This window comes from Mirounga leonina, unplaced genomic scaffold, assembly GCF_011800145.1.
Source record: "Mirounga leonina isolate KUSES-001 unplaced genomic scaffold, KU_Mleo_1.0 Mir_172, whole genome shotgun sequence".
In the NCBI taxonomy this organism is placed as follows: domain Eukaryota; kingdom Metazoa; phylum Chordata; class Mammalia; order Carnivora; family Phocidae; genus Mirounga; species Mirounga leonina.
Window position 1 is genome coordinate 12,805,277 of NW_023270442.1, and position 13,962 is coordinate 12,819,238.

A 13,962-nucleotide genomic window follows, 5' to 3' on the forward strand; every position below is an offset into this window, starting at 1 on the left:
AATTTAAAAAAAATATTTGCTTGCTAATCTTTATTGGGCCACTTTTTGGCTTCAACTATTACTGCCGTAATATAGTTTCTTTTATAAGACTTATTTATTTGAGAGAGAGAGTGCATGCATGGGGGGAGGGGCAGAGAGGGGGGGAGACAAGCAGACCCCCTGCTGAGCGGGGAGCCCCATTGCGGAGCTCCATCCCAGGACCGAAACCAAGTCTGATGCTTCACCCACCCAGCCACCCAGGCACCCCATACTGCTGTAATATTTATCAACCCTGAGTTCTATGCGGGTTGGAAGAAAGTCGGAACTTTCTTTTGGACACACCCAGGGAAGGCCTTTGAAGTTCCTACCCATCCCCCACTGTCGCCCACTGTTACCACGGCAGGGACGTGCAGGCCCTGCCAGCATCACTGACTGTGGTCAAGGGACCCAAGTCACACTCCTGACCTCCCCAAATCCTTTAAAAGACAGAGCCCAAGGGGAGAGGGTCTGCACTGGAATGCTGTCTCAGCACGTCTTTGAGCTGGTAGGATGGGTCCCGAGTAGGTGACATTACGGGCCCTCTGGTCCGAGCCCTCCGAAGTACACTGGAGATAGCACCAAAGTACAAAGCCCACAGAACCCACACCAGCGCGGTGGACTGACAAATCCCCCAGATGGGGGCAGGCTCGGCCTCACCTGACTCGGGGCGGTGGGTTAGAAAGGGAGACGAGGGAGGGGAGACCAATGAGCTCAAGAGACTTGGAAAAGGGGCGAGAAAGAACACGTGGACTCTCCTACTTGAATCTAAATGCAGGATTCTGATTTAGGAATGGTCTCAAAAAACACTATTGCAGTTGTTTGGGGTGAGGGGTGGGGGGTGGGGGGTGGGGGGGGGGGGGGAGGGAGGCAGCCACTCCCTGCTTTCTAAACAATGAGCCCGTATGCGCTAAGGGGACTGGAGGCAGACAGGCATTACTCTTATCCTGGTTAAAAATCCTAAATCATGAAAAACCACCAGAACCGAGTCTAAGGCACACTGCAGGAACAGAGAAGTGTCAACGTTTAAGCTGGGGCCGACGGACAGGGAAGACCGCTGTGCAGTCCTGTGACCGTGGCCAAGCGCCCCCCGCTCCCGCCCTGCCCCCGAGGGGGCCACGCTGTGCGGGAGGGATGTGGGCACACGCAGAGTTCTGAGGGCACTAAGTGCACACGCCAGAATTCTCCCGAGGTTTGTCAGCTGCTGCACAAATTAACGTGGGAACCTTAAAAGTCAAATCTTGACTGCTAAAATGCAGGTTTCTGTGAAATGAAAGGGTCTGTTAATACCAATTAAGCAAAACACAAAAGCCTAACAAAAATAGACATTTATTAACAAGTTATAAAATCCCAAATCCCCCCCCTTGAAACAATTAAAAAAAAATACAGGCTTTCTTTCCAAAGCAGAGACCAAATCAATTTTATACTGTAAGAATTTACATAGTAAAATAATTAACACCGGCAGGAGCTCATTCACTCAAAAAGTTATACAAAGCTTTGTAAGACTTCTCATGGAAAGAAAAGTTGAAACATCTCTCTTCACACTCTTTATCTGACGTATTACGTTCTTGGACATTTTAGCTTTAATATGCACATAATCCCTTAAGGGCTCAGAAGTGTTACCTCGACTTGAGGTATATTCTCTGAAGAGCACGAAGCTGGGAGGCGGGGCTTACCTACCTGACCACTGAGCCTGCTTGTGGCCCGGAAGGCCCCACGCCCACTGCAGCTCCGATTACGCTGTGTGCACACAGTCCCTTGAGCTTAGTACCTACTGGTGAATTAAATAAGTCAACTCCGCTCGTCAGGAAACGGAGTTGACACAGACAGAACTCGTCATCATACAAGGCTTGCATGGAAACCCTTGACTCAACCAAACTTCTAGGACCTGGGGCCAGAAGGCGTCAGATGGCAAGGCGTCAGATGGCAGGGCGTCAGGCGTCGGGGACTGAGGCGGCGATGTTCTTACAGAGGATGACGATGGCCTCCTCATCACCACTTGGCGTGTCCTCTGCGGCGTCACAGATCATTCGGACATGGGTTAGGAGGGTGTCCGGCCGCTGAGCCCCCAGCCAGACGTCCTTAATGTACAGAGACACCAGGAATGCTGCGGTGGCTGAGGAAGAGGTGAACGACAAGGCCGTTAGGACACAAAGCTACTTCGCTGGAAAGCCAGTCCCCCCCACCCCCCACGCATGGGGACACAGAGGCTTTGCTCAGTGCCCAGTGAACTGTGGCAAAAGGAAGTGAGCACGTATTCAAGACAAATTAATTTTGCCTTTGCTTAACTTTGGGGCTAATCTTCTTTATTCTAAAATTTCTCTTTATATTCGATCAATGTGTGTGGAATGGAAAGTTACTACAAGCCAAGTTTCTTCTTGGTTCTGACCACCCGTGCCGAGAGCCAGAACTGAGGTCTGAGAAGAGGTTCCAGGTTCACTTCACATCATTTCCCCAATGGCATGGGTGAGGTGACAGGGTTTCCCAGGCCCAGACTCAACTCCCTGACAGCATCCAGATGAGAGAAGAGGTCACCCACCCAGGGGAGTTCACCTGCTCAGGCTGCTGGCCTATCCCCCTTCCTGCTCCCCTTCCATCGCTGGTGAAAGGAACAGCCCTCTCAGAAGGAGGAGGCCACACGCACATGGTCACAGCCCCCCTCTGCTCTCTTACAGCCTTTTAACGCCTCTGCTGCTCGTCCGTTCATTCTTTCCTGAATTTAGGCCTTCGCGAAGCACCTGCTCGATGCCAAGCACGTAAACGGTGTGCACGTGCGCGTGCCTGTGCGTGTATGTGCACGCGTCTGCGGCCACGCGCACACCCGGACGCGCTGAGACAGAACCCTCCACGTGAGTCGTGGCGGAAACGTAGGAAAGCCGCCGCCCTGCCCTGGTTCCGAGCGGGCACCTTTCTCCGCAGTACACACGGTGGTCACTGGGCAAAGGCCACGCTCGGGGCCCGAGGGCAAGCTATGACCCCCAGCGCTTCGGCCGGCCCACGCGAACACTGCGGCCAAAGCACCCGACGGCCTCTGAGAACCAGCCTCACCTCGAGTGGCTTCGTCGTCCTCCTGCAGAGCCGAGAGGCAGACGCTCTGGACCGCCAGGTGGCAGGGGCTCGGCGCCGGGCCCTGGGCCGCCACCAGCTGCAGCAGGACGGCGCCGAACAGGCAGGCGACACGGTGCGCAGGCCCCGCCAGCTCCTGGGCGCCGCAGAACCGGCTGTACAGCCGGAAGAGACCACCCCTCACGGCGCTGTCCCAGAGCAGCTCAGTCACCAGCACTGGCTGTGGCAAAACGTGGCGCTGCAGCCAGCCAAGAAGTCCCGCGGCCTCTGCCCTGCTCGGCGGGTGCCCCGCCACCGACCGCAGCACCCAGCTGACCGCCAGGGACGCGGCGGCGCACGCGAGGCCCGGCGCACGGCTCTCAGGGCTGGCCCCGGTCGCGGGCTCCTGAGCCTGTTCGGGGCCGGGGAGCGCTGGCCCCCAGTGGGTCAGTATGGACCTCAGGAAGCCCCTGCATGTCTCCAAGGTGGCCGCGGGCTGCTCGGGCTCAGCCGTCTCCTCTGCCTCCCCAGGCCTCCTCCTCCGGGCCCGCGGGCCTCTGGCTCGGGCTGGCACGACAGGCTTGTTCTTGTCCTTGAGCATCTCTGTTACACACACACACAGAGGAAGGCAGTGAGACGGAGGCCCCTCTTCCCCACACAGATCCGGGGAGCCGGGCACTGGAGGGGGGAGGAGGGCGAGGTCCCGAGTGCCGGCCCCCTGCTCGGCTCCCACGGGACACGCTCCTATGCCTGGAGCCCAGCGAGAGTGCCACACCGGATGGTGACAGCCACGGCGGCTCTCGGGATGAACCCCTTCCAGCCTCACCACAGCAGAGCCACCCGCCGCCCCTCCCAGCGAGCAGTGACAGTGGCGCAGGGGACTCAAAGCCAGGTCTCCCCGAGGGGGCACGACGTGCCCGGTTTCTAAGCCTCGTGCTCAGAGAGGGCAAGTGCTGGCTGCTCTGTGGGGGAAGCGAGCACAGTTTGGGGAACACCAGACAGTTGGCTCCTGACACCCACTCTGTAGCTCCTTGACTTGGTATCTCTCAATGGCCACTCTCAGGTCCTCCTGGAGCTTAGCGTCTCTCTCAAGGAGGCTCCATTTGTGCAGAAGGATGAGGACATCATTGGTGGACAGCACCGTCTCGTTCACGGTGAAGCGGTTCATGTCCTTGAAGGCCTGCATGACGGTGGCCCGGTACTTGAGCACGGAGTCGAGCGCTTCAAAGAAGCCGGTCAGCTGGGCAGAGGCCAAGGTCGGCCTGTTGGGAGCCAACGACACAGACTGAGCAAAAGCTGCCTCCTCATCCCGCAGCCCACGACTGGGGCGGCTGGGCAATGTCAAGACCCAGAGGGGCCAGTGGTCCACCCACGACTCGGGGGTCCCCTCAAAGCAGACACAGAAGCACGGAGCCCAGCACAAAGAACAGAAAAAGCAAGGCGCTCCAGGGGAGGCAGAGTGGGACCGGAGTCTCCCCTCCACGCTGGAGGCACAGGAATCTCTTGGAAACCATGGCTAACCGGGAGAGCGAGGTGGAGAGAGCGTGAGGGTCTGGGCGCCGGCCACCTAACCGAACACCATAGGACGGCCGACTCCTCTGTGCCTCACGGCCTCTCAGACTCAGGCCCATCCACGGCCAAACCTGACCGTGGGTACCCGCAGGAAATCCACTCTGCACTCGAGGGAATTTAAAATTCAATACTGTCTGCTCCACACAATTTTAAAATTATTTCAAACAGTAATCAGTTCTCAAACACCAGTATGTCTTTCTACAACCCTGGAATAAGAAACTGGTCTGTCGGCACTCATTTCACAATTTAATTCAGAACAACGAAAGACCAAATGCTTTATCAAGAAAGTTTTTACTCTGAGATTATAAGCAATTTGCAATCAATTCTTCTGGTTCCAATTAGCATTACCTCTGTTCCCAAGTCAGAACTCTAAGTGCACAGGCTATATTTTCTCTAGGACAATGGAATCTGAGGAGGATTCAGCTCTCTGAGGAACTGAGGAGCATTATTCTAAGGAGCCATATGAAAATACTGAAATTTTCAAGAAGATCCTCAGATAAGTGAGTGTGTGCAGGCTAGTGAAGGCAGAGGCAGGTTTGGGAACACTTGACTTTCTTAGGTTTAAAGGTCATGGAAAAGATATTCTTTCTACAAAAACATCACTTTAAGTGCTTGAATCAAATTAGCAAGTTGTTTGCCTGCTAAAAAGGATCTGCTATGACACATTTTAGGTTTCTAGAGTGCCAAGTTCTCAGCGTCTTGAAAGGAGCCTCCTAAAGTTGAAGCAAAAAAGAGGAAGCAGCTAAAACAGGTTTTCTGACATCACCCACAACCGACAGCAGCCCTTGGGCCCAGAGCCCACCAATGGAGGCATGACCGAGGGGACCACTGAGAGGTGATGTCCACAGGTGACCCACGCCAGGGGCCATGCCTGGCAGGGCAGGGGCTTACCTCAGGTGCCTCGTGAGCGCAACAAGAGCATACAGGAACTCACTGACCAAGTGCAGGGCGAGCAGCTTCGGAGGCTCCTGGGACCCTGGCTGGCAGGAAGGCTGGCCCTCCGACGCCACTCCTTTGTCCCCCAGGTTGGTCACCCACAGTGTGTGTAGCAAGGAGATGATGTTGGACAGCAGCTGGGTCTCCAGAAACCTGCAACCAAGTCCAGAACGCTCACTGCCACATCCTCTCCTTTCGGTGACCTCGGCTGTAGCAGGGGTGGGTGGCAGGCTGGCCCGTCTCCCAGCAATTCCATCTGCTCACCCCCACCACAGCCCCCAAAGGCACAGCACCCAAGTCAAAACAGGGAGCCTGACACACAAATGAAGCTTCAGCATAGGACGGGGCCCCAATTCTCCTTTCTAGCTGGACGACCCCCTGAAGTCCCAACTAGAGAATATGGCTTCTACCGCCCATTTCCCGCCAACACTAAAGCCAGCAGTAGACGCCATGGTCTCTGCCCCACTCTCTTCCCACCCGGCATACCTCTCACACACGAGGTGCTTACTTGCTCTCAAGGATGTGCAAAATCCACGTTAAAAGGCTATAGTCCCGGAGGATCTCATAGGCAGACTGGGCATCCCGGGCAGCGTTCTGTAGAATTTCCAGAATCCAATTCTGAAAACCCAAAACTAAGAGTTACTTCTCAGTACGAAAACCAAGTTTACCGGACCAAAGGAACAAGTTAAACAGTACGACGGTATGTTACGTTTCCAGGCGGTGGCTGCAGACAAAGCTTGCTTGGCTATGTCTATGAGCGTGGTGGCCGCGCCGGCCAGATACACAGACTCCAGAGCCACTGCCCAGCCCTGCGGGTGCCCACGCCTGCAAGCCCATCCTAAGGAACCAACCCATGGGCACAGAGTCGCAGCTCAGAAACCACATGGCCCAGATGTGAGGCTGGGAGAGAATGTGGACCCACTCTTCACCCAGACAAACAGCTAGCGGCCCATTTTGTCCCTTCGGTTTTACCACCTGGAAAGACAGACATAAAAATGGGACTGCCCCTTGAACGGTGGTGAATTGGGTGTTTTAAAATTTCTCACATGTCATAAAAAATAAAAAACTACCATATCCAAATTCAGTTCATTCCAACGTGTTTCTTATTTCCGACCCGCTCCTATTTACCCACGTTTGATATACTATCAGACACAAAAGCTGACGGGGCTAGAAATTATTCCAAATACCAAAGGCTTTACCTAGTTACTCCTTCCAACTACCCTCGGCACTTAGAACACTCACACGCGAGCTCTTGGTCGAGGGGATTCCCTCGTTGGCTCTGAGACTGTCGGTTTTGACTCCCGACTCTTGTTTTCTAGCTGAGTTTGGAGATCTACAGCATCTGTGCATTTAGTGACATTCCAGTGGCTCAAAACGGTCTCCGTGAAAGCCCTTCAAGTCATTCACAGGGGTCATCTGTTGCTACACTTTTTAGCCCGTTCCAAAAGCCCGTGATTACCGGTTAGCTCCTCCCTCTGCCCAGGCCTTACTATCGAAGGGGCCACAGCAAAAAGCATGTCACCCGAAGACGGATGGCAGTGAGGGCCAGCCCACAGCCTGCACACATGCACGCTACACGAAAGGCACTCGCGGGATCTCATTTTCCCTCGTGGAAAGTCAGCTTAATGTCAAATTAGTAGGTCGGTCATGTCCAGGCTGGGATTAGAATTCCCACGGATTTGACTTGCAAATCAAACCTTCAGAGAAAGTGGGGGGAGCCCTGGGTGGCTCAGCATCTGATTCTTGGTTTCGGCTCACATCATGATCTCGAGGTTGTGAGATCGAGTCCTGCATTGGGCTCCGTGCTGACTGTGGAGGCTGCTTGAGATTCTCTCTCCCTCTCTTCCCCCAAATAAACAAACAGAAAACCCCCCCCAAAACTGTGAGAAGCAGCCCAGACCTTCTGTTCTCAGACAGCCTGGGGGGGCCGCCTACCTGTGTCTCGCCGTCACACAGTGGGCTGCTGAAGAAGGACAGGATGATGTGGAAGACGCCTCGCCGGGCACAGAGCTCGTAGCAGTGCTTGTCCCGCATCCCCTGCCGCAGGAGCCCGAACACCCACTCCCGTTCTGTCTTTTGCTATAACCCAGGCAGACAGGAGGCCACTGTTAGATTAGCTAAAGCCCCTTTACCTGGCGCCTCTTCAAACCCCACTCTCTCTAGGTGCAGCCACAGCGGCACAGACATTTCTTTACTGCTGACCATGTCATTGAAAGTCCTCAGGATGTGACTCGGGGTCCTCAGGTCAAGTTTAAGCACCGCCCTGTGCCAACTCACACAGGTGTGCGACAAAAGCACATTTAGTGCGGAACGCGGCCACTCACCAAGAACACAGAATGAGCCAGGCCTCTGAGGGAGGGTGCTAAGGCATGAGGATGCCAAGCACTTCTACAAGCGAGCCTACGCGGCCTTCCGCTTTCCCGGCCTTCCTGCTCCAACACTGTTCGTGCAACTGGGCTGCCGTGCCGCCCACAGTATCCGGGGGAAAATGCCAGGACGCCAGCAGGGGCTAATAATCCAACGGAGGAGTCTCTGGGGGCCCTCGGGGACTCTAGAAGCATTACCTCAGAGTCTGAGCTGTAGAAGAACTGGTAGAAGCCCGGAACTTTGTTCATATTCAAGTACTCGTGTGACAGCAGGAACTTGTTGATCTTCAAGTACATGTGCTCCTCTGCGAACAAAGGCAGACAGTTGCTCAGAGCAGCACCGGCGGGACCCCCGTGCTCCGCTGGAGTTGGGGAGCAGGATCTGGGGGTCAGACAGAAGTCCCTGCCCCGTGGCGCTTTTGTATGCTTATCCAGAGTCTCAGTTCTCGAGAATCAGACGGCAGTAAGACACCCCGGTTCTACGCTGCATACAGGCGGTCTCTCCCGATTTGGAAGCCATGTGGATGTCGCCCCTCCCCCGCCAGCAGCTAGCACGTCGCTCCACTCAGCTGGTATGCAGAGGGGGACCGCGTCACACGGAGAGCAGGGGGCTGACGCTCACCCCCACCGGCCTCCCGCTGAAGGCCACTGTCACAGCACAGCGCCTCACACATCCCCGGGTGCCTCTGGAATGCAACGGGGCCGCGGTGGACAGACACCTCCTCCCCCTGCGGCTTCACTCCTTCGGATCACCGCCTCCAACCTGTCCCGACTGCCTGGATCCTCGGAGGTCACCCCATGACCACTGCTGCCTATGCCCCTGACCCTGACATTGGTCTGAAGTGGCACAGCCTGGACCAGTCACCATGGCCTCCGCTAGGATAGTTTCTCAGAAGTGTCTTTTTCTTTAGAGTCTACAAATGACTGATTACCGTCTTTCCTCCCGTAATTTCTTTTTTTTTTTTCAAAGATTTTATTTATTTATTTGAGAAAGAGAATGAGATAGAGAGAGACAGAGCATGAGAGGGGGAAGGTCAGAGAGAGAAGCAGGCTCCCCGCCGAGCAGGGAGCCCGATGCGGGACTCGATCCCGGGACTCCAGGATCATGACCTGAGCCGAAGGCAGTCGCTTAACCAACTGAGCCACCCAGGCACCCCCCTCCTGTAATTTCTAAGGAGAAGAAAAACCACACAATAAAAACTGTACAGGAGAAGACAGAAACTAGACCTGAATTTTTTTTTTTAATCTTTTTTTTTTTTTAATTAATTAATTAATTTATTTGAGAGAGAGAGAGAGAAACAGCATGAGAGGGGATAGGGTCAGAGGGAGAAACAAGCTCTCCGCTGAGCCGGGAGCCTGATGCGGGACTCGATCCCAGGACTCTGGGATCATGACCTGAGCCGAAGGCAGTCGCTTAACCAACTGAGCCACCCAGGCGCCCAGAAACTAGACCTGAATTCTAACAGCAACTTGACTAGAGAGGAATTGTGGGGCCTCGGACAATCTACCTAACCTGGGGGGCCTCAGGTTGGGGGCTGCTTCCTCATCTGAACATGACCACGTGACACAGAACCCCGTGGCCCCTAATGCGACCAACACCTGTCCTCAGGCTACCTTAGCAGTGGTACCCCGCGGGGAGTCACACAAGGAGCCGTGTTCTCGGGCCCCATCCGGCACCCATGCAGTGACATCCGGGCCAACACCTTCTGGCTAAGGACCCACGAGCCGCAGACTCTCACTTCCGAGTATGGACCAGCGGCTGCCGACGGACAGACTTCCTGGGTCAGGTGCCCTCCACGTGTGGGATCCACGTACCCCCTCACAGCAGCCCTGTACCGTGGCTTCACACGCCTATAGCGAATGCGAGTACATATTCCAAGCCCCATCACACACATTGCTCTGCACTGGGCTTCCTCATTGGGTTCCTTTCTGATCTCACCCGCAGGGGCCCATATAGAGCTTCCGCACAGCCATGCTTTATTCACTGTCTGCTCCCGTGGGCGTGCACACGGCTCACTGTTACAAGCACTGGATGAGCCAGACACGTCCCTTCTCACACGTGTGGCGGATCATGCACGCCTGCAGGATTAACGCCGACTAGTGGACATGCAGCGGTACCTGGTTTCAAAATCTGCGAGGCTGCTTTGGCAATGAAGAGAGTCAAGGTAAAGGTGAGTCTCATGTTCTGAGTTCGGATCCCATTCCGGACTACATCCAACAGGTAAAGTAGCTTAAAACCAGAAAAACAGAAGAAGGGGGAAAAAAAAAGACAAGAATTTTCAGAACCGTGACCAGCCTCGTCTCACGCAGCTTAAACCACAGCTTTGCTGGGTGGCCTACTCTTCACATCCCAGGGGACACCAGAGATGACGCTCAGAATGGCAATGTCCCTGCTCTCTGCCATCTCAGGAGTGCTTCTGCTTTTCCTTGAGGAGCTGGGCACGTGCGCAAGGGCAGAGGGACCCTGGCTCCATGGCCCGACAAGCCGGGCTGTTCTTGCTCCCTGCCACCTTGGCGCACAGGCTTCTGGGGCTCAGTGTGTTCTGGGTAACAGCTGCCTTAACCACGGAGTTCAGACCAAAGAAACTGAACTGCTTTGCCCCCCTGTACGCAAGAAGTGTTTGGAAGGCGAGAGTTTTCTCCATCTCCCCGAGGGTTGAGAACCAGAGGCAATCTCTAGCATCACTCCCTAAAAGGGAACGGGCCTAGTTTCTTTATCAGAAGTCTCCTGTCAACATGCTTCTGTGTCCCCCAGAAATGCTGCTACTAGACCCAGTGGAAAGCCAGCTCCTGGAGGTCCGCCAGGACCCTCAACTCCACTCACCTGAGACTGCTCTCGGAACCGTGCCCCCTCCAGCTGCGAATAGTAGGCCGCCAGCACGTAGTAGGCTGCAGCTCGCATTTGGGGGTCATAGCTGCTGAGGGCTGTGACAGTTAGGCCCAGAGAATTGGAATCCAAAAATTTTCGACAATCCACCACAAATTCTATGGAAGTAAAACCCGGCGTTAAACACACACACACGGAATGATCATGATGCCTGTGTAACATGGAGAATTAAATTTCCTTTGGCATTTTGCCAACATCAGCTATCAACACACACACATGGAATGATCACGATGCTTATGTAACACGGGGATTAAATTTTCTTTTGCCAACATCAGTTAGGAGTGAGAGATACAAGAAATCCAAGTCTCTCCAGCTCCCTTTAACTTCTGGTGAAGTTGGATAAAAGCCTATCTTCCCCTGCATGGCAGTAATCCATACTTGTAGCTTCTAAAATGCTCGTCAATCCCAATTAGGATTATTTCATTACTTCTCAGAAGTATTCAATGAGCCAGAGAACAATGGAGGTGCCATTCAGACCTGAGACACGAGATCCCAGCATGCTGGAGGCCTGGGGAACACGACTGGGGAGTTGGCAGAGAAAACCAGCTCCCCGTTTCTACCCTGTTTGGCCCACAGCATCCGAATTCCTAGCCACAAACACCACTAAGGAAACTATGAAAGGCAGGGAAGCTGGAAAATTCAGCCAGTGCAAACCTGTCTGACCTGGCCCGCCAATTTTTTTTATTTTTAAAGATTTTATTAATTATTTGACAGAGAGACAGAGAGAGAGCACAAGCAGGGGGAGCAGCAAGGAGAGGGAGAGGGAGAAGCAGGCTCCCCGCTGAGCAGAGAGACTGACATGGGGCTCCATCCCAGGACCCTGAGATCATGACCTGAGCAGATGCTCAACCGACTGAGCCACCCAGGCGCCCCTGGCCCATCAATTTTATGGAGGATTAACTTATATCCATTCTTCAAACAAACAATCTCACAGAAGAGCGGCTCACCAAGCTTGAGCAAAAGCTAGAGTCTAAAGAGCTTGCTAGCTGATATCCATCTGTCACCCGCGAGGCCTTGTAAAAACTCACAACCACTTCAGGAAATGATGTGACCAAGAGAAGGTCAGATATATAAGGGGATCCACCTGACCACAACTTAAAAAGCCTGATCACCAATAAAAAAATTCAGGATACTTTAAATCCTTTTAAATAAAGACCTAGGCATTTTTACAACATAAATACTGTCACAAATTATAAGATAAAAACTGTGAAGAAAAGTCTTAGAAGAGGGACAGGTCATTGTGTTTAAAATGGATTAAGCAGCAGGTCTGGTCATGGTAATCACCCGTGCAGACGTTCTTTAGACTGAGTGACTGGTGAGCTGGTTAAATTAGGAACCAAACACAAACCAATGGAAGGGACTACCCCAAGTGTGTCATCTTGGAATATACTATTGATAAAAGAAATACCACCAATATTGTTTTTAAAAAGTCAAACTCTTTTTCTTCTCTTGCTAAAGTTAGACTTTTAAAAGGATAATTTTGGCCATTAAAAAAACCTGAGAATAATTTAAGAAGAAGAAAAACTGTAATAATCAGCTACTTCTCTGTCATCCGAACAGCTCCACAGGCACATAATAGTCTCCAAATGGGTGGCTGCCCAAGAGCACAGAAATTCCTTTAAACCATAAAGTTTCCTTCTCCCTCAGAAGAAGCGGAGCTCCCTAGACCTTCCACCAGCATCTCGCCTGAAGGGTGACCAATGGTATTGCAGATGCATCCACACAGTTTCCTTCCTCTTTCTCAACGGTGATACCCTCTCAAAGAATAACCAGGATTTCCACTTCTGGCCAAGAGTGTGGCAGAAACCTGATTTACCTGTCCACCTGAAACAACTAAAAAACTAGAAATGGAACAAGGTTTTTCAAGACATTGGGCACGAGGCAACAAATGACAGCAATCTCCAAGAGACAAAACAAACAAGATGAACCTTCTGATCGTCCCAGCTCGGAAGCCTGGACGTTTTCTAGGCCAGGGCACAGGGAGGGCAAGCCCAGGCAGAGACTGGAGAACTCAGGAGTTGTGTAGACAAAGCGCACAGCTGGGAGGCCAAGGTGGCCAGAGTTCACACGGGAGGGTCCCAGAGAAGACAGCTCCATTCCGAGAGCGCCAGGGTCTTCAGTGGAGTGCCACTCGGCAAGAGTGTATGAGCAAGCTACCCGAGGCTGAAGAACAGGGCCAACCCCAGGCTCGCACCTGCCTGGAAACAGTTCCTGTCCCCAGCGGCCAGGGCGAACTCCTCACAGTTCACAGGGAGAGCAGATTGCTCAGAAGGATTTAACGTCAGCCGTGGGGCAAAGTTCGTGCCAGACTAAAACGCTGCTTTGGTGCTACCTAACAGAGATTCAGGGCAAGACTGGAAGGATCAAACCATTTCTAAGGAGCTCAAATGTGTCCTAGAGCAATGCTCAAGAACATTCACAGGGATATAAAAATATCCAGCACCAAACAGTAAAATTCATCATGTCTGGTTTACAATAAAAAATTACCAGACATTCCAACAAGCAGGAATACAGCCCATTAGAAGAGAAGAATCCACCCTGTGAAAAGGACTCAGATATGACAAAGGTAACAGAACTAGGATTCTGTTGTAACTACTACAACTGTACTATACATGTTCAAGAAGCTAGAGGAAACACTGAGTATGTTAAATGGACACACAGCAGCTGTAAAAACTTAAACCAAGGTTCCAGAGATGAAAATTAAAATGTCTGAGATGAAAATGCACTGGAGGGTATTATTAGCAAATTAGACATTTTAGACAAAGAGATTAGTGAATTCTAAGCCAGCAACAGAAATGATCCAAATTGAAACACAGAGAAAAAAAAATTAAAACCTGGAAGAGAACATTAGTGAGCTGTGGGACAATTTTCGACCAGGCTAATGTATGTATAATTAGAGTCCCTAAAAAGTTTGAAGAAATAATGGCCAAAACTTCTCCAAATTTGACAAGAACTATAAACGTACAGAGCCAAGAATGAACGTCCCAATGAACGTCTCAATGAACGTCCCAAAGACAAGGAACATAAAGGAAATTACAATAAAGCACATTCTAATTAAACTGCTTGAACCCAATGATTAAAAAAAAAATCTTCAAAGCAATCACACAACATAGAGAGAAACAAAAGTAAGAATGACAGTAG

The 13,962-nt window shown here is 52.4% G+C and overlaps 1 protein-coding gene across 2 annotated transcripts in view; it reads right to left on the bottom strand.

Moving 5' to 3' along the window:
* Window positions 1-1,328: 1,328 nt before the first annotated feature.
* Window positions 1,329-13,962, bottom strand: part of URB1 (URB1 ribosome biogenesis homolog) — a 67,150-nt gene continuing 54,516 nt past the window's right edge. For both annotated transcript variants that reach the window (XM_035017590.1, XM_035017591.1), the window contains 9 exons: window positions 10,759-10,919; window positions 10,053-10,164; window positions 8,133-8,239; window positions 7,504-7,647; window positions 6,077-6,186; window positions 5,524-5,721; window positions 4,081-4,322; window positions 3,064-3,663; window positions 1,329-2,131 (listed from right to left, as the gene is read on the bottom strand). In XM_035017590.1, the coding sequence (XP_034873481.1) occupies window positions 1,950-2,131; window positions 3,064-3,663; window positions 4,081-4,322; window positions 5,524-5,721; window positions 6,077-6,186; window positions 7,504-7,647; window positions 8,133-8,239; window positions 10,053-10,164; window positions 10,759-10,919 (1,856 nt within the window). In that variant the 3' untranslated portion in view covers window positions 1,329-1,949. The remainder of the gene's footprint in view (window positions 2,132-3,063; window positions 3,664-4,080; window positions 4,323-5,523; window positions 5,722-6,076; window positions 6,187-7,503; window positions 7,648-8,132; window positions 8,240-10,052; window positions 10,165-10,758; window positions 10,920-13,962) is intronic.